The following is a 19,434-nucleotide window of genomic DNA, read 5'->3' on the forward strand; positions in this document are numbered from 1 at the left end:
CTTGTTTAGGAGGCTCAGCACGCATTGTGAAAGCGACAGTGTGCTCACTGGAAACAAAACATTATCAGCCTCCTAAACTCCAACCTCAACCTAATGTTTTACTTAACTAAACATACATTTGTTTGTGGGATTAAAAGACCCACACAAACGCAAGGTGATCACATGGGAAATATTCAAATTGGTTTGTAGATTGAATCACCTCTGAGAGATCATACCATTTTTTTCATCAGAGATATATTATAATCCTAACAACCTGTCTTTTATTTTCTCTTTTTACATCACTCATTTCTATAGATCTTGGACCTGATCAGTGAAATTACTGAACATGCTTCCAGTAAAGCTGCTTCAGTCCTGGATCCCCGGATATTTCATCCATGTGCCACTCAAAGTTTATTTGTCAGATGTTTTGGATATCACAGGATAGCCATGTCCCTAAAGGTACAGTGAAACAGTGTTGCCATACATTCAACCAGCCTATGCTGAATGCCCTCACTTCTACATGCAAAACATCTGATATCCAGGCAGAAGCAGACAGGACAGCTGCTGTCACCATTTTCCCAGGAGGAAATAACATACACCTTTAATTAAAATGTCCAGCTTCACCTGTGCCGTTTGCTTGTTTGCATGTCAGGACTCGTTGAAGGAATCAGGTGACATTAAAGCTGTTAATTAACTGATCTGTAGGTTTCAAGGCTTTTCTCCTGGCTGGTAGCAGTGTGTTTGTTTTTCTGAAGATGATGACTTTCAGAGGGCTTTATCACAGGTTTTCCCACTTGGTAAAACACACAGCACAAAGGCAATACAGGAAATATGACATGCGGTGCAACATAACCACTGGCGTGGTGCCAGCTACCCAGGTATGACAGTCATTTTGCACACAACTTAAGTGAAGATCAAATGCATGCTCATCTGTCTGACAGTGCAGGTGTAGTATATTTGTCACAGACACTGGAGGATGTTTTGCATTTTTTTTAAGAAAGCCCATAACTGATTGAGAGATGTTATGGTGATAACTGCCCTATCTATTGAAGCTTGGAGATGTTTAGGGAATACCATCAATTTGACATCATGTAACTATAGAAAGCATTTGGAATGCATTATGTTTTCTACTTTTATGCCTAAATTTCAATGATTTCCAAAAAAAGTTGAGCTTATTTAGACAAGTAGCATTGTCATTGATTACACAAGAAACTCATATGATTGTGGTCCACAAACAAACAAGGAGACTTGACTATGACTAAAAGAAAGAAGAAGAAAACTGTGACTTGGGCTAAAAAAAAATCTTCAGATGCAGCATCATAGCTGCAAATTTGCAGTCCAGATTCTATAACAGTTGTAAGCTGCACCAAGTTACTGTACGTCAAAAGCAGCACGAGTGCTGTTGCCTTCGAGTGTTCCCACATCACAGTGTTTCTCAAGACATAGGCTGAGAACAGTTAGATCATAGTAACCATACTTCCTCTTTTGTGGCTTGTTGCTATGGCAAGACTTCCCCTTCAAGGCAGGAAGTGACAGGAAGACACAAGTGATGAGTTTTTCACTGTGTGTGTGTATGAACAATGTGCATGATTTTGGGTGGAGCACTTTACTGTGTGCCCTGATAGTACACATCGCATAAGACTTCTGCTCACAGTCTGGCGTTTGGGCCACCATGGCGAAGAACTACAATGCTTTAGGGATTCCTGTTGGCCACATGGTGAGTTGGCCACAGTCTAGTTGGGTTCGATTTGGTTCTATAGCTGCAGAATTTCAGAGTGAGTGAACTTTTGTTTAAGAGGATAATGTTGGAGTTCACTGTGTTATATGCTGAATACCTGTTGTAAGTTATAGCCTTGGAAAGATTTTAAATGAACAGGAACATCATCTTTTTTTTTTTTTTTTAGTTTTGGTGTGTGTTTTCAGTCTGCATTTATAAAGGTGCTGATACTATTAAGGTGGCATGCAGGTCGGAGTACTAAGAGTGTAGAGCAGTGTTCCTGTGTGCTTTTATTATCCACCTCCCCTCATCAGCAGTGCCAAAGCCAATCAGACTGTTAGTTGGTTGAAAACAGACCGAGCCTGCCTGAATCAGAAACGGAAACCAAGCCATGCCCGTTTGCCAATCTGTCATGTGTAGGCTGAGTTGGCTTGGGTCCACTCCTTTGCAAGACCATTACATTTCTTAAATTGGATTAAGGTGTGAAAGCCTATATAAAAATGTTTTGCACAGGCAGACAAGACCTGGATATTGGCATGGTTTTAAAAGACTTTGTGTGCTTTGGATTTTGTGTGATTGAAAATGTTCCAGTCATTGGTGCTACATCAGACTCTTTCCTTATATACGGCAGGTTTGCATATCTTGCCTCTCCTTCAAAGGATACACAGAGAGTCCTAATCCTTACTGTTCTCTGTTGCAGTGTACAAGAACAAGAGGTCTAAGACTAATAAATTTTCATTAGCTGGTATAAAACAGAATGAAGTGTGTGCTTTCTTAAAGTGTATTTGACATGTATTGCTGCCTTGTGTCTTTGGGGCAGCGTTTGAGCAGTAGAACAAAAAAGTGATGAGGCAGAGTCACAGTAGAGTTCACACCTGCAAAAACAGCCAGCCCATCTTGGCCTTATATAGTCAAAGTTTATCAGTGGTACAAGACCGATTGTCTTTGAGCTATTGTCGAGTGCAGAACTGCAATGACACATTTTATTTGCATGCATGAATATTCACACACACATATTTTTGGTGTAACATAAAAAACATTAAAGTTGTGGCTACATTCTTCTTGTCTTAAAGGGTTTTGAGCCTCTAAGATGGGCCTTGTTTCCATACCTTTTACTGTGCAGAAATTCTTTTGTACCTGATAAACCTGAGCTAGTTTTAGCCTCTTGGGTTTGATCTGGATTTTTGTGTTACATCAGTGGATGCTGAGAACAAATTGTTTTCTTTCTCATAATATGATACTTTTGTTTGAGTCAGTTTGTAGCTTTGATGTGGCTAATCGGAAATTAGGTCAAAGATAAGATGGACTTTTATTTCATTTTATATACATTTAGATAATGTATATAAATTGAAAATGAGAACAAAAAGACAAAATAAAGGTCTCAAACTGAAATCTTGCCATTACGGTACATAAAAACCAGACAAACAAATGAGACCTGAAAGTGGCTAGAGTTGTGGCACCTTTAAGGTCATCGGGAAGTTGGTTCCATCTGTGTGCGGCGTTGTGGCTAAAAGCAGATTCAGGCTCTTTGGTTCTGACCCAAGGTTTTACCAGCTGACTGCTTCCTTGGGATCTCAGAGCCCTGCTGGGTTTGGATTCTTTAAGGAGATCAGAAATGTATGAAGATAAATGTAAAAAGTCATATTTTACATAGCAAAACTGCACTGCCACAAATAGTATCAACAAATGATTACATTTAGCCTACTGCTCTTTGATTAAACATTTCAACATGTGAAGCAAGATGTTAGTCATTTTCTAAGGAGTACACAAAACGGAAGTCTCCACCAAATAGCACTGAGATGGTGAGTAACTATTAGTGGTGACAGTCACTTCAGGTTTTATTTTTATTTACCCAACACCCAGTGTATTCTGGGCAGGACAAACCTACTGCACATGAAAACGCTCTACTGTTCACACCTCTGGGCAATTTTAGATTTGAAAACCACATGGCTGTGGGAGGAAACCAGAGGAAACCCAGAAAAAAACACAGAAACTCCAGCTCATGAATCCAGTAAATTTGAAATATTATTTAAAGGGGGGTAGAATGGACCCTTGTGCTGGGAGCCAAAGAGATACTGTTTGTAAATTCTTGGATGTGAACATCCAGGGTTTCACTCAGTTTCTTTTTTTTTAAACAATCAACCTACTAAAGCTCTTCTCTGAAATACCTCCCTGGAGGTTTAACATTATCTTGATATCCTTAATAGGCGAAGGACACCTAACACGCAAACATGGTTCTCAGCAACAGTTGTGCAAAGAGTTTGAATTCAACTTATGACTGCTGGAACTGAGAGAGACAACTTTTACAAGTAGATGTGAATTTATGAGCACTGAAAGCTGAATGAGAGCTGTTGTTGTCTGTGCCCCAACCACTTCCTGTGAAAACAGCCTTGCCTGATTGCACTACACTGTTACACAGAGGACAAAAAAACAAAATGCAGCTGGTGCTTACATTTCACTTCCTAAATGGTGGTTTGTGTGCTTTGAATACATGATGACTTGTTAGAACATTGTAAAGCTATTGATCGCCATGACCGGTCAAGTTTGGATATACTTTCCAAATGAATTAAGTGAGAATGTGTGTCCAAACCTTCAGCTGGTAATGGTTGTATGATGTACTGTACTGTTTCATATTTTTAGCTACATAGTTTGTCATTTACAGATGTATAGTATGCATTTAAATAGGATATTTATGCTTATGTTTCAATGAAGTGACTGAAATTTATCCGATAATGGACAATTTGTCCATGACAGCCTCAGCAAAGTGTGTACCACCTTATCAGATGTTTGTGTAGGTTTTAATGTTGTAAAGCTCCTTGTCCTATCTCTTTCTTCACAGAGCCAGGCAGTGTCAGATGGAGGTAAGACTAAACAACGTGCACACTGACACATGACACATTTCTACAACCTGAACATGTCTATGCATGACAGAAGAAAATATTTGATTCAGTTTCATTATTGGTTCTGCTTTTCTGTACTGATAAATGGTTGGTGTCTGAAATTGTTGTAGAGCTGAGCATGTCTGCGCGAGTCTGTGGAGGCAGCAGCTCCAGCCTTCCAGGGACTCCGGGTGGAGAGCCTGGCCCAGCTAACAATGTGCTGAGCTGGGCCGTTTCCTTTGAGAAGCTATTGGAGGACCCCTGTGGGGTTCAGTACTTTGCTGTGAGTCACATTGTAGTGATATGTTCAGGAAATCGAAGGGCCGATATTTTCTAACAGCCTCTTACTATGTGTGTTCATTCTGTGTTTATGCATGTTTCTCCACAGGCCTTCTTGAAATCTGAAGTGAGTGTGGAGAACATTTTATTCTGGCAAGCTTGTGAAAAGTTCAGGAAGATCCCAGCCACCTCCTTGGGTGAGGTAAGATAGCACTTTTACCTCTTTACATAGTGAATTAGCTCATCTGTCATTTGTGGCTCATAATGATGTTTTAATCAACCAAAGATTCTTTTCATAGTTTTTACCTAAATACACATCTTTGTAGAGAAGACATTGAATTTTTACAGTTAGGGTAATGAGGTTGCCATTTTGATGTAGTGGAGCAGTTGCACTGTGTGGTCCAGTGGTTTCTAGGCACCTATGTAGAATTAATCAACAACTGATACATTTTCTGTTGAGTTCAGTGATATATGATGTGTTTTTACATACTTTTATTTATTTTATTTTTTTTTAGATATGTGCTCTTTTACAGCAGTGTTTTTTAAAAAAGGTGACTAGTTAGCTAGAAATGGCTGCTAGTTTTGGAAACAAATATCAACATTAGATCTATTTGATGACTTCCAGATGGAAATATTGGTTTGTTTTTTATTTTGTTGGTCAAGAAACAAGGATGTGCAGAAATTGGTGAGGTTGGTGCCTGTCCACATGTTGGTTTCTTTGGTTGCTCAGCTCGCTGGGAAATGAATTGCCTCTTAGTGATAAATTGATCTCAGAGTGAATGCTTGGAAGGGTTGATTTGATTCCTGATACAGGAAGTGACCAACACTTAAGCAGGAAAGAGACCAAGCCAGTGAATAGATATATACACACAATGGTGCCTTAGGTGGGTATTGAAAACTAAATGGCCAGATGAAATCCAAAGGAAAGCTAATGTGTCATGGACATTGACGTTTATTCTTGTCGATGTCTCATCGGTTTAGAAACAGTGATTAGGAAACAAAGTGTAGGTCATTTCTCATTATCAGGAGGATTCAATCTGATGAAGCTGTCGTTTCCAGCTGAAAGCAACAGCTCACTCCATCTACAGCACCTACCTTTCTGACAGCGCTCCCTACTCAGTCAACATTGACGACTCTGCCAAGACAGAGGAAAAGGACCTGGAACAGCCCACACCTGACATGTTTAACAAGGCTCAAACACAGGTCTGTTTAAAGTCTGTACTCTCATATTGGCTCACTAATGCATAGATACATTGATAGTGCCTTGGCTGATGGGTTTTATACTTGTATAGCTCTTTGCGTGTGCTGCAATGTGTAGAAAAGTGCGTTCATGCTGTCTGGCCATTCACCCATACACACCAGTGACCTCACCAGAACCACTAACCTTCCAGTTAGGAGATGACCTGCTCTACCTCCTGAGCCACAGCTGCCCCAAATTATGTTTACCACTCTCCATGCTTTGTGTTAGATATTTAAACTGATGAAGATGGACAGCTACAGGCGCTTTGTGCGCTCTCCTCTCTACCAGAGTTGCTCCTTGGCAAGTGTAGAAGGCAAACTTCTACCTCAGCTCTCCCAAGAGCCGGTTCACATGGGATCCTGGGACGATGTGGCCACCAGAAGCCCTACACTGAGAGGAAAAAAGGTAGATGGACTGTGAGAAAATGGACTGAGGGCACATGAAAGCCAAACATTGTGTGTGATTATTGTTTTCTGTCTCAAACAGAACAAGAAATCAGACTCCAACAGCTTACCAGGTGGGAACAGTGCCTCTGAGAAACGACAAAATAAAAGAGGGTCCTGGGGAGGTAGTGTGTGATGCCTTCATGTACAATCTGTGACTTCATTTTGTAATTTCCCCCTAGCTGTGTTCTTATCATTAAAAAAAAAAAAAATCCTACCTACAGTAGATGCAACCAACACCCAGGGTTCGATCTCCCGGAAAGAGTCCCCTGTGCCGAACAAGTCTACCAGCAGCATGGAGCTCAGTCCCCTCTGCAGGCGGACAGAGGTCAGTGCATTTCTGTATTGTACCTCAGCTGGTGTTGGTTTACCAGAAATCCCTTTTAAATGCATGGTTTGATGGCAGTAAGGTGCATGACCAGAGGATAACAAAGACAGTTTAGAGGGAAATGACTATCATTGTGAAATGTATTTTTCGCTCTTCAATTTTTTTCTCTCTTCTCCATCTGTGATGTAGAACGGCAGATCGAGTCCCCGGTCTCCAGATCAGGGTAGTGAAGGTGGGAGTCGGCCTGGGGTGGAGGGGGGCTACTGCTGTGTCTACCTACCTGATGGCAGTGCTTCCCTGGCTCCCACACCTAATGGCCAACCCATTAAAAAAATGCTTGCGAGCCTGTGTGAGAAGAGAGGCTTCCCACTGAAGGATGTCGTCATCTACCTTCATGGCAAGGACAAGGTGAGCACATGGCTGCTCTGTCCTGCATCAGCCATAACTTTACAACTTGAAGCTGTTCAAAAGGTATCTGCTGTGACATGCTGAAAAACTGTTTTATAACAGTCATTATGGGAAACATGACTGCCCTCTTCCTGTTCTTCTTAATAGCCTCATCTCTGTTTCATTTCTGAAACTCGGTATAACTTATTTTAAAGTTGTTGCAGTTGATGTCACTTTTCATTTTTCTGTGTCTGATGTTTGCTCTCTCTACAGCAGCCCTTATTGCTGGATCAGGACTGCTCAATTTTGAGAGATCAGCAGGTTTCTCTAGAGCTCAGGGTGACGTTTGCGTGAGTCAATTGTCATTTCCTCCACTTCCTTTTTATTTTTCTGTCTTTGATTCTCTAGCAGACTTTCACACCCCCATTCTCACTACAGCATATCACTTCTCACTATGATAGAGGGAAGTCCTTGTGTTAACACCAGACTCAGAGGCTGATTCTCTGGGCTAAAACAATTTAGTCACTATTTGCATCGAATATGTACTTATTAAAAATTTTGTTCTCCTGCTAAGAGGTCACTGCGTGGTAGATTTTAGTGTGTCTACAAGGTTTGCAAGATTTAGATGTTAATGATACTAGACTCTACTTTCATCTGATTTTGTGTGTGGATTATTGAAATGCATGTGTGTTTCAGGCTGGAGATTGCCTTCACTGGTAAAACTGTGGGTATTGTAGCGAAGTCTTATAAGACGCTGCAGGACGTCCTCTCTACGGTGATGCAGAAGCACCAGCTCAAGCTGCCAGAGGTTGTGATCACCATGGTGAGGGCATAGTATGTATGAATGAGACCATAATATGCTTGATTAGGTACTCTAATAAATAAATGTTTTCTCTCAATTGCAAATATTTGGGTTTACTGATGGTTTAACTGTACTATCAATTGATCGAGTTCAGTTCTGAAACCTGTAATTGCTTTTTAAAATGGCAAGTTTTGGATGGAGACATGATGACAAAAGCAGAGAGCTGGTGAGGTTGTCAGATAGTTCTAACCTGGATGTAATAAAGTTATGTTTTGTGAAGAAAATTCACTTTAATGACTCGACTTCTAAAAGTACCATATCTAAACCAAAGCTGGTGTGACGCTGAGGGGTCAAAACGGCAGCGAGTCATGTGACTCGTAGCTTCAAACAGTGAATTAGGATCCTTTTTCTGTAGGGAACAGCAGGATTTATCAGTAATTACTATTTTTAACGACTTGTACAGCCTTGCAGATTAATTGTTTTTGGCTCAGCTAATTTAGCTGGTAAGCTATGTAACTATTTATTAAAGTGACAATATTTGAGAAGGACAGTCAACATGTTTTGAAACGTGTTAATTTAAAATATCTCAACTATAATTACTGCTATTGATTTAAACTTGAAAGATGGTGGCTAAGTCAGTGCAGCTCTATGGTGACGCCTCTAATGTTTGGAACTATTCAGTGTTCCCATGACCCACCATTACTGTCTAAAATAATAATAATGATAGCAGGTCCTTATAAAGCCTTCTTAATCCACTTTGGTTTAAACGTACTGCTTTAAGAAGCCCTGTCCTTGTTGCCAGGCAACAGTTTACAAATCAGAATGCATTTTAATGTCTGTAATTTTAATGTGATTATGTAAAATAATCCCCCCCCCCATGTTCTCTGGGGTCTTGATGGTTCATCCCCACAAAACTGTGCAACTCAGTGTGTCAGGGTCTGCCCAACTGGAATCATTCACTTTTTTTTTTCTTGTTTGTTTAGGTTGGAAGTGACGAGCCCGTGAACATGAGCAGCACTGTATTCAGCCTGGCCAATAAGACGCTAAGGCTTGATAAAATCAAAGGTAAATGTGTTGACCCAAAATCTAATGGTTTTTAGCTTAAAAACAAAGGCAGCCTCAACATGAAAAGAACCTGGCCCATGAGAAAATGAAATAAGTTTAGTCAAGTGATGCATCACTGCTTTGTGTGATCTCCTCTAGCTGTGCCTGTCTCTTAATTTAATTGGTTCTTTAATGGGTCCTAGAAAGTGTTTCTGCATCTCTTGGCTCTTGCTTCCTTTTAGCTTGTAGAACAGAAAGTCTTTCTACTGTCCACTTTATTGCCCTGGTTTTCCTCTGTGTTCCCCTCTTTCTCTCTCTCTCTCTCTTTTCTGTTTGGTTGAAATGCCTGAGTCCATTCAGTTAGTTGAGTGCTGTCACTTTGAATTCACTCACCTCATTTCCTAGCTGTTGAGAGACCAGAACCAACTTCACTTTGGATCAGTGCTCCCTGCCTCTGCTCCACTCACTGCATGTAGGAAGAGGGAAATGGATTTGATTAGAGTGGCTGTGTCCCAGGGGGAACAGTTTACTTCCTCTCAAGAATATTTTACCTGGATGATGTCAGTGTTTAACACAGTGGAGAAGTTAAGTTTTGTAGCATCAGCAACAACCTAATGACTGTGTTTGTACTGGAAGCAACAGAACTGTTGGGAATTGATTTGTGTGTGTGTGTGTGTGTGTGTGTGTGTGTGTGTGTGTGTGTGTGTGTGTGTGTGTGTGGTTTGAAGAGGAAAAGACCAGAGCACTATTTTCAAGGGCAGCCGTTCTGCTGCAGACACACAGGTGAGAGATTGTTAATAGATCTCTAAACACCAAACACAAATCTTGTTGCCATCATACAGAAACCGGGGTGCTTCTTTGTGATCCTGACACTATCTACTGGGAAATGTATACATAGTTGTGTGTCATGAAAAGATTATTTATTTAGAATAATAAATAAACTTGGATGCTTTTGGTTATTAACCTTGATTATATTCTTATTAGAAATGAACTATCTGGAGCATGTCCTCTGTATAGATAATTCTTTTTGTATTGTATGGAAAACTGTATAGAGAATGTTTCTGCATTTATGAAATACAGCACATTGCGTTGTGGGGTTGTTGCACAAAGTAATGTGCCTAATATGGGCAGTACCTTTTTGGTAAATTATGGATTTTTTTTTATAGCACAACATATACATTAGAAATAGATGAACAGTCGTGCTCATATTCACCACGTGTAGCTGCAGTTGAGAGTAAATGGAGGGTTGTTTGACATATCCCAAGAATTCTGCACACCCACCAGCATAATGTTTCTTTTATAAAAAAACAAATTCTTGTGTGATTTGTAGAATTCATAGTTAATATCTTTCTCCTGTTTTGGGGATTGTAAAGCCTCTTACATTATTTTCTCAGGCAGGAGCAGCAAGTGGAGGTGGTCTAAACACCCGATCATCGTTGAAGACGGACAGAACCAAGAATCAGCCCAAGCCCAGTAAGAGCCACGAGATGGATGGTAGGACACCTCAGTGGTATCTAGTAGGGTTGGGCACTATGATGAAACAAACTGTAAGATGACAACTACTAACAAGGAGTATATAGCAACACTGAATTTACATTAGTTTTTAATGTGGTGAAATGCCTGGATTTTATACAGCCTAACAATAAACAGTCAGTTCAGTCATGTTGTATCACACAAACCTTTCCAGCAGATGGAGGAAAAAAAAAAAATTCTTTGTAATGTGACTGAAAAGTCCAGAACAGACTTCTAGATTGACTGAGCCACTGTTTTAAGCTCAAGAAGAAACATTTCATCTGAAAATTCTCAGGTGAGTTTTCAGGAAATATTCAAGAATGCATTAAATCAGTACTGCAGTATGAAGTTGCATGATAGATGTTATCTATACCGCCCAACCCTAGTCAGGACAGGAGACTGCAGAGAATTAAATGGGGTCATAAAAGCTTTACAGTTCAAGAATAACGTGAGGCCAAGCATTACTGACATAGTGTTACAAAACAGTACCTTATTTATTTTGTGTGAAATCAATGTTAACACTTTATTTTTTGCAGCTGGGTTTCTGGACATGTTGACAAGGGCTCAGTGCTGCAGGGTTGATGACCAGCGAGGCCTTCTGACCAAAGAGCAGCTAGAGCTCCCTCTGTTCCTGCAGTTGCCTTCTGACCAGGGGCAGGAGACGCAGCCAGATGAAACTAGCACGGCCATCTCCTCCACTGCAGAATCGAAGGACTCAGAAGACAAGACAACAAGTTGCCCAGTCCAGCTGCAGCAGCAGAGGAAAGCCCCAACTCTTCAGAATCAAAATCCAAAGACTTAAAGAAAACAGTTTGAAATAGGTTATATGTAGGATACACAAAGACATGATCAGAAACTACAACAAATCTCACAACATCATGTTGCCAATCATGTCTGAAGAAGAAAATAACTTTTAGCTCTAAACAGTCAAGCACTTTTAATCACTGATTTGCAGTAAGCTCCCAGACAGCAGTGTGATCCAGCTATCTGCTACAGATAATTGGCCTCTTGAGGCAATACGCAAAGGAGAAAGATCATGGCAAGCATTTAGTGTCATGCCAAAACACTAAATGGGGGAGGGGGGAAGTGAATTGCACAGTTTTATTTCATATAAGTTTATTGAATATTTTAATGAACATTTTTAATTATAACCTCCATTTTGTGTGCCTACTGATCGTTTTCCATTGTGTGTTTGTGGTACTAACTCTAAATGCATGTGGTGTGCTGTGATCTTGTCAGTCCTATTTTCCTGTCCCCTCAAGCTACATTAATGATGTGGTATTAGGAGAGACAGTCAGATGTGATCATCAAAACAATCCCACAGGGTGTATCCAAAGAATTAAAGTATTTTATGATGAGATATGATCTTGTCTGTATAAATTTCATGTGATTCATGTCCGGTTTCAGCTTTCAGGCCTTTGAGGAATATTTTGGATAATTCACCGAGGTCAGTTGCTGGCTTGACAAATGCTGTGCAATTTGGTTTTGTATGTGGTGCAGCTAAATCCCACAGCCCCAGTGGACTGGCTGTGTGACTCATGCAGTGTGAATCTTACCAGAATCCATCTAGGTAGGTGTTTGATTTGATTGTCCATTTGTGTTTTTTTTGTATATCCTGTGTAAATGTCATGTACTGATGTCATTTTTGCACAAAGAAAGTGATCATACAAGTGCTGTGACTGGCTCATGACAAAGGGTTTGTAGCCAATCACCTGCGTCATCTGTCTGCAGATTTGTTGCTGGAAGGTGTTTTCCAGTTCAGGAACCTTGGAGGACTAACTGTGTGTGTGTGTGTGTGTGTGTGTGTGTGTGTGTGTGTCTACTATATGAGTTACAAAATGCATTTGATGAGTCATAGATGGATTCATCCACATGGATGATGTCAGCAACAGCAGAGTATGTGACTGTATGAGTTGGGGAAGCATCTCATTCATCCACCTTGCCTGTATCATGCATGCTCGTAGATGTGATTGTGACTAAAGCAATTAGCCTGAGCCAAACAACACAGCTGTCAATATCAGCATAATATTAAGCTTATAATACCTGCTTCCTACCTGTCACATCCACAGCTGCCAGACACACTGGCATGCAGAGGTGTGATTGACACACCTGGTGGTATATGTGAGTGTATGCATCCATGCATGAGTGGTGTGTTGGCGGAGCTATGAATGGGCAGAGAGGGGTGTGCTCTCACAGACAGCATAGCAGCAGTGAGATGAAGAGTGCCACCTACCCCACTGCACGTCTGCTGCGCTGAGAAGGAAGAGGGGAGAAAAAGGAGGTGAGCGTCTGAATTTTCCCCAAGGCATTTCATTAATCCCTTTTTTTTTCTTCTTCTTCTTCTTGGGTGATTGCGGCACTTGTTCAGTCAGTAAATGTCTGCCTCCCCCTTTATTCCCCTTTGTCACTCCCATCGTTCATTCTTTCCTCCTGTTTTTCACTCACAGCATTTCTGTGCTTGATTTAAATGTCTTCATCTCATTCATAGAAAAGCTTATTTCTTTTAGATTGACTGCCAATGCTATCTCTGGTTTTCTTATGTACTGCTTTTTCATTGGGATAAATGGGGGAAAAACAGCTTTGAACATCTGGAAGTGTTTATTTTCTGAACTCAGTCCTTTTGCTAATGGGAGCTGTGAATGGTTCTCACCGTGCCTTTGAGAGTGCTGCAGAGAGATGCATAGTAAGTGACTGAGGGGGGGACAATCAGATCAATGCTTTGCACGTTACTGTGCTTTGCAAATTTGGCTCAGACAGAGGATAGGGTCTGCACTCAATGTATTAAAAAATGAAAATGATAGCGGCTTCATTAGCACTGACTCTGTTATTAGATGCGATACACATGGCTGAGCTGTGATTCAGGCTGGGAGCAGCTGCACTGGATGACTCCTGACTACATTCATTCAGCTGGGGATGTACAAGTATGTGTGTATGTGTGTGGCCCACCTGAGCATAACAGACTGGCCATCATCATCAATTACAGGACATAATGTCCTTGCCACTGTGAGGCATCTTTGTCTGCTCTCTGCCAATGCAGTTACTGTCCATTCACATCGGTGGCTCTAAGCACATTTGTCCCTATGTGCTATAACAGCCTGTATAATTCTGAGTATGTGAGCTTTTGTGATTAGCATGTTCACTAGCACAGATGTCAGGTGACAACATTGTTTTGATCTCTTGGACTGGAATTACAGTGGCTATCCCTAAGGTATTCGTCACGCAACTCATGGCTCAATGGTTAATTCTTGTCATTGTTGATTAATGAACACTGATGACCAGTCACTTGTAGGCACAATCAGAGATGATTGTATCTAGCCAGTAGTCTTTGGGCAGCCCATTCTCAGTGAAGTGCAAGAAGGCAGCAAGAGTGATGAGGTATATGCAACTTGAACTGTTCTTTTGGATATCTTGTCTGTGCTTATGAAGCTCTTCAACACATTGAAATTAAGCTCAAGAAGCTCTTATCATGTTGTGCGTCTCAGCTGAGGAGTTAATTAGCTCTGAACCACCACTCAGCTGTGGTCTCTGCTCATGTTAGGATTCAAATCTTGGAAACAGATTTTCTTCATTTAATAATACAAACATTCCCATCAGTACTTTATTGCAGATTGTAAAGGCCAAGTACTCTAAACTTCTGCTTCAGATTTGTCAGCTTCCTCTTGCAGCGTCATGGTTAAAGTGATGGGAGGAGGAAAATGGTTGAAAAGACTGCGAGGCAAAATATTCAATATGCTCATCCTTGCAGAAAGAGCTCTTGAGTAGGTTTTAAGGAGAAAGACTCAGTCTTGCCCTTGTTCGCCAATAACACATGACCATTTTATTCATTTGCCCATATACATTTTTGTATGCTTACCACAATGCGGTCTAGAGTTTTTGGATGTGTCGCTGGGCTGTTGCTGGTTTGCTCATGTGGATTAATTTATGGAAAAGGGTTTCTCAAAGCTACAGGGCATTTCTACCTCAGCTATAAAGGAGATGCACTTCCAGCCACATCCCTTTGGTTTGAAGGGAGGGTCTTGTTGAATATCACATATATTCCAGTCCAGCTGGGACTTTCTAATGGAGCTCTCTGAAGCATCACATGTGGTGCTACCATGCCTGCCAACGTCAGGCATCACAGTGGGTGAGTGAGCTCCTGTCGATCTGTTCCCATTTATTTTTTATTAGCTCTGGGCTGATGTTTCCTGTAGAGCCACAGGATAGTAGGCAGTTCACTGTCAGTTCAGTCAGCGCTACAAGTGATTTTCCACATTTTATTTTATTTGTGAGCACTGTTGTCTCATCTCAAGAGACTTGAATGATAAGTATACATCTTGGGAGGAAATCATGTAATTATCATTGAAATAATTGATGGAATAACTTGCTTTAAAGCCCTAAGAAACATATTTTCTATATTAGATTTTTAGTAGGATTGATGCATGCATAACCAAACTAATTTAGGTAATTCCACCCCGATTCTTGTTTTTCTTTGCTCCTGAAATAGATGTAGCTCGGTGAGACAAAGGTGATGGCACAAACTTCTGCACACAGGATTTAGTGACACATTAATAAAATTTTAAATGACAGTTTGTGGGTTGATCATCGCCAAATAGCAGATGAGTGCAGATATGGATCACTTTGACTATGTTGTTAATTCAGTCATGAATATTTAATGTTCAATTGAAACACTTAAGACATGAAGCTGAGTTGTTAGGGCTTTAAATTATGTTACTGCACTTTGCCATATTAGTTGTTAATGCTCAAAAAAAGAAATCCCTAAATACATTGAACTAGTGTTGACAGTTGTAGGGGATCTTATTGATGTAACTGTAATCATGAGGCGGCTTCACCAAATAAAGCACAGCACACATTTGCAGTACCGAAAGTGCACCTTGTGTTGACAGTTTTATTTATTTATTTATTTATTTATTTATTTTTTTTTTGCTTGCTGTTTCCAAGGTCAAAAATAACCCTTGAAGCTCAAGCTTTGGTGTTTAGAATATTCAGTGGATATTACTGTTTTACTGTTTTGTTATGAGCACCGTTTGAGAGTCATATCTTCCAAATTCTTTCATCTCCTTTATTTAAAAACTTTGCAGAATAGGAAACCAGTGGAAACCCATTTACTTTTGGATACCAGAGACCGTTTTAAGTGGTCCGTTGTCAGACAGAAGGAGACATCCACAGGCAGCACTGAGATCATTGGATTATAAAAATGACTTTTATACAGACTGACCAGTTCTTTGTATCTTTTCAATTTAGGAGGAAGCTTGTTTCCATCCTGTCTGTGTGGTTGTGTTATCTTTTTGACTTCATTACTGTTCTTCCTTCTTTTCTATATTTTCACCCCTTCATGCTGGGAGAACGATTTATTCTATAAATCTTATATGATCTTCTTTACAGTCTGCATGTTCATTCTGATTCTGGGTGGTGGACTATGGGGCGTCCCTGTAGTTAGGACTCACACAAGCCTTTATGTGATAACAATCAGCTACTGAACACTTACTGATCACTGGGATAGATCTTTAAATACAGGAGCAGCATCTGTCTGTGTTAACAAATTTTATGAGAGTCAGGTGAATCAGGTGCGTTTTCTTTCCGTCTCTGCAAATCAAAATGAGAAACAATAAGAGCAGGGGTGTGTGCATCCCAGTGTGATAACTGCTTCCAAACTCCAGGGTGAACGCAATGAAGAAAATCAAACCTCAGTACAGTCGGATCAGGAAAGTTGTAGCAGCAGCGGGTCCCTGAGTCAGAGGCGCCATCTAGTGAAACAAAGTGATAACTGGTGTGTTAATGTTCCTTTGGTCTCTCATTGACTAGTGCTCTTCAGGCTTTTCTAGTGATCAAGGTTGATCAGGAATCAAAATAACATTTTGTCCATATGCAACCTAAACATTGCTTTTATTATTATTTATACTCTCTCCGAGAAGTTTTGTTAGTGGTATTGTAAATTGTGTTCGGTTATAAAACTCTGCCAAGTTTCTTTCTTTTCTTTCTCCTGTTAATGTAGTTGTACAGTCAGTCTATCCGGACAACATCTTCTCTCCTAAACTTCCATCAGCACTGAACCTCTCCAGAGAAAAATATTCAGGTCAGCCATGGAGCAGAAAACAAATGAGGTATGTGGAAGCCTAACAAGCAAATCATTTGACTCCTGGCCATGTCTAATATGGGCCTCCTTCTCTCTAGGCCCCCACCGCCACCTCTCCTCAGAAGCACATGAAGAACCGGTCCAAATCCATAGACGAGATGCAACAGTCGAAGAGGGTGAAACTCAGCCTGACATTCACACCTCCTAGCTTCTCTTGCTTGCTCTGTCACTAATAAGGTCTAATCTGACTACCCTGTCTTACCTTCTAGGCGTTTTCCTCACAGAAATCACTCCCGGGCAGACCAGAGCTGGACAGAGTGAAGGTCAGTTTTGTATGTGTGTGTGCTGTACTTCAATACTTAAAGACAAACTGACTTTGGATTGTACTTGAATGCGTGTGTGTGTGTGTGTGTGTGTGTGTGTATGTGGGTGTGTGTATGTGTATGTATATGTGTGTATGTATATATATATATATATATATGAAAATATCATCCCCACTCGCCCCACTTCAGGGTGCTCTTATTCCTTCCTTCAAGCGCGGGTCCTCTACCAGAGGTCTGGGAGCTTGAGGGTCCTGCACAATATCTTAGCTGTTCCTAGCACTGCACTCTTCTGGACAGACATCTCAGACGTTGTTGCTGGGAGCTGTTGGAGCCACTCTCCCAGTTTGGGGGTCACAGCCCCCAGTGTTCCTATTACCACAGGGGCCACTTATGTCTTCATCTTCCACATCTTTTCTAGCTCATGTATACTTATACATTTTTTTTTATATATGTGTGTGTGTACGGTAAATGTATTTCTAAACAATAATGGTACTGTAATATACTTATGCCTTTCTTCCCATGAAGTAGCAATGTACATGTAAGTATTGTAGTAAAACATATTTAAACCACTGAGCGAATAAGAGTTTTGTTTCGTTGTCTCTCTGTGTTGCAGGAGTGTCTGGATGGCTCTGACACGCCCTCGTCCTCCACTGAAGAACTAAAGTGATTAAAGGCTCAGTAGGATAATAAACTCATCATCAAGCTACTAGATCATTATACACACAACATGCATAAAATGTACATATGTTCACCGGCAAAATATCGAGGATAATAAACTAATTATAAAACATGTAAGCAATGAATGGATGAAGAGCTGAAAGAAAATGTATAAAAAGAGATTTGAACACGCACACAGTGAGACTAACATTTAAACAAACAGACATCCATTTATTTGCCACAACTTTGTACTGTGTGTCATATACATATAAAACTGAATGTGCACTGACAATAAAGTGATGATGTTGAGTGGGTCCATCTTTCATTTGTTCTCATTCGCATCAAACATCCGAGCATTAATGCAGAGCTGAATTATTTACAAAATTCATCTTTGTCTAAAAGGGGAGTAAATTTTATGAAGTGAAAATGGTTTAAATTGATGCGATGCAAATCTTCCATGTATAGAAAAAGATTAGGGCCACTGTAAAAACATTTGAGTTGTGAGGCTTTTTTTTTTCAAATTATGACTTAAACTTGTGACTTTAAAGCTGACTTTAAAAAGTCAGAATTCATGATTTAAAGTCATATTTCTGAAAGAAAATCTGAATTATAAGAAAAAGTACATCTATTCATTATCTATACTGCCTATTCCTGAATAGGGTGATGGGGGGCTGGAGCCAATCCCAGCTGACATTGGGTGAAAGGTGGGGTCCACCCTGGACAGGTCGCCAGTCTATCACAGGGCTGACAGACAACCACCCACACTCACTCCTACGGGCAGTTTAGAGGTGCCAGTCAACCTGAGCTGCATGTCTTTGAACTGTGGGGTGAAACCGGAGTACCCGGAGGGAACCCACGCAGGCATTTGGAGAACATGCAAACTCAGCACAGGAAGGCACCAGGTCGGCTGTGGCTCTAAACCAGAAGTATTCTGCTGTGAGGCAGCAGCGCTAACCACAGTGTCACCATGTTGCCCCGAGAAAAGTCAGAACTCAAACACATTTTTTACAGTGGCCCTAATTCTCTTGTGTATGTATGAGGTTTAGCAACTTAGACATGAATTTTTTTGAGTACAGTATTCTTGTAATCGGCATACTTAAACAAAAATCTGAGTAATAGTACAGTATGTAGCCTTGCCATCGCATTGAAGATAAAACAAAATACCAAAATGAAAAATAACCTCAACATCTAAAACTTAAAGAACACGAATAGGCATTAATCATTTGCCATATTGACATGTTCCAGTGATCAGCTTTGATGAAATAACAGGCAGAGAGCTTACAGAAAGCATCATATGGTGTTCCTCAGTGTGAGATTATTGGAGGATAGCTCAACCTACTGAGGGCCAGAATGGGACTAGAATCGTGCACCTCAACACACTGACCAGCAGGATGGTGTATGTTGATCTGGTGGCCTCTGTTTGGTTTATCCCCAGACTGGGTGAGTGCAGAAATCTCCCTGTGATTTGCACATCTGGAGAGGGAATTAGCACCAGTATGGGGATTTTATATGAAGAGCTTTTGAGCCATGCAGAGATTCAGCAATTGACATGAGTGTGTATAACTGACTGTGTGTGTCCATATGTGCCTGTACATCTGTTTCTCTTTTCTACCACTTAATGCTGCATCAAATCTCAAGGATTTCTCCCCTCAGCACCAACTGCAGCTGTCTGCACAACAACAACAGAGCTGTTATCTCTCTCTGGCTCCCAGCTCTCACATCAACTTAGTCTTGGGGGTTATTAAGTTCTGCTACTCTGACTTCACAGATG

General features: G+C 40.6%; 1 protein-coding gene across 6 annotated transcripts; it reads left to right on the forward strand.

Annotated features, from left to right (window-relative positions):
* The first annotated feature begins 618 nt into the window (after positions 1 to 618).
* On the forward strand, positions 619 to 17,977 carry rgs14b (regulator of G protein signaling 14b). Of its 6 annotated transcripts, none has more exons than XM_020622579.1 (20): positions 619 to 857; positions 4,536 to 4,557; positions 4,707 to 4,858; positions 4,964 to 5,056; positions 5,914 to 6,057; positions 6,323 to 6,499; positions 6,581 to 6,662; positions 6,762 to 6,865; positions 7,055 to 7,273; positions 7,526 to 7,602; positions 7,949 to 8,075; positions 9,038 to 9,119; positions 9,829 to 9,881; positions 10,493 to 10,592; positions 11,147 to 12,180; positions 12,342 to 12,891; positions 16,603 to 16,711; positions 16,782 to 16,859; positions 16,953 to 17,006; positions 17,620 to 17,972. In XM_020622579.1, exons 1-15 carry the CDS (start codon positions 735 to 737, stop codon positions 11,410 to 11,412), a joined length of 1,821 nt encoding a protein of 606 aa, XP_020478235.1. In that variant the 5' UTR covers positions 619 to 734; the 3' UTR covers positions 11,413 to 12,180; positions 12,342 to 12,891; positions 16,603 to 16,711; positions 16,782 to 16,859; positions 16,953 to 17,006; positions 17,620 to 17,972. The 6 variants fall into 6 exon arrangements, with proteins under 6 accessions (XP_020478235.1, XP_020478236.1, XP_020478234.1 ...); XM_020622580.1 differs by having other exon boundaries at positions 12,680 to 12,891; XM_020622578.1 differs by having other exon boundaries at positions 11,147 to 12,891; positions 17,620 to 17,977.
* The last annotated feature ends 1,457 nt before the right edge of the window (positions 17,978 to 19,434 follow it).

Source organism: Monopterus albus, unplaced genomic scaffold (assembly GCF_001952655.1).
Source record: "Monopterus albus unplaced genomic scaffold, M_albus_1.0 scaffold282.1, whole genome shotgun sequence".
In the NCBI taxonomy this organism is placed as follows: Eukaryota; Metazoa; Chordata; class Actinopteri; order Synbranchiformes; family Synbranchidae; genus Monopterus; species Monopterus albus.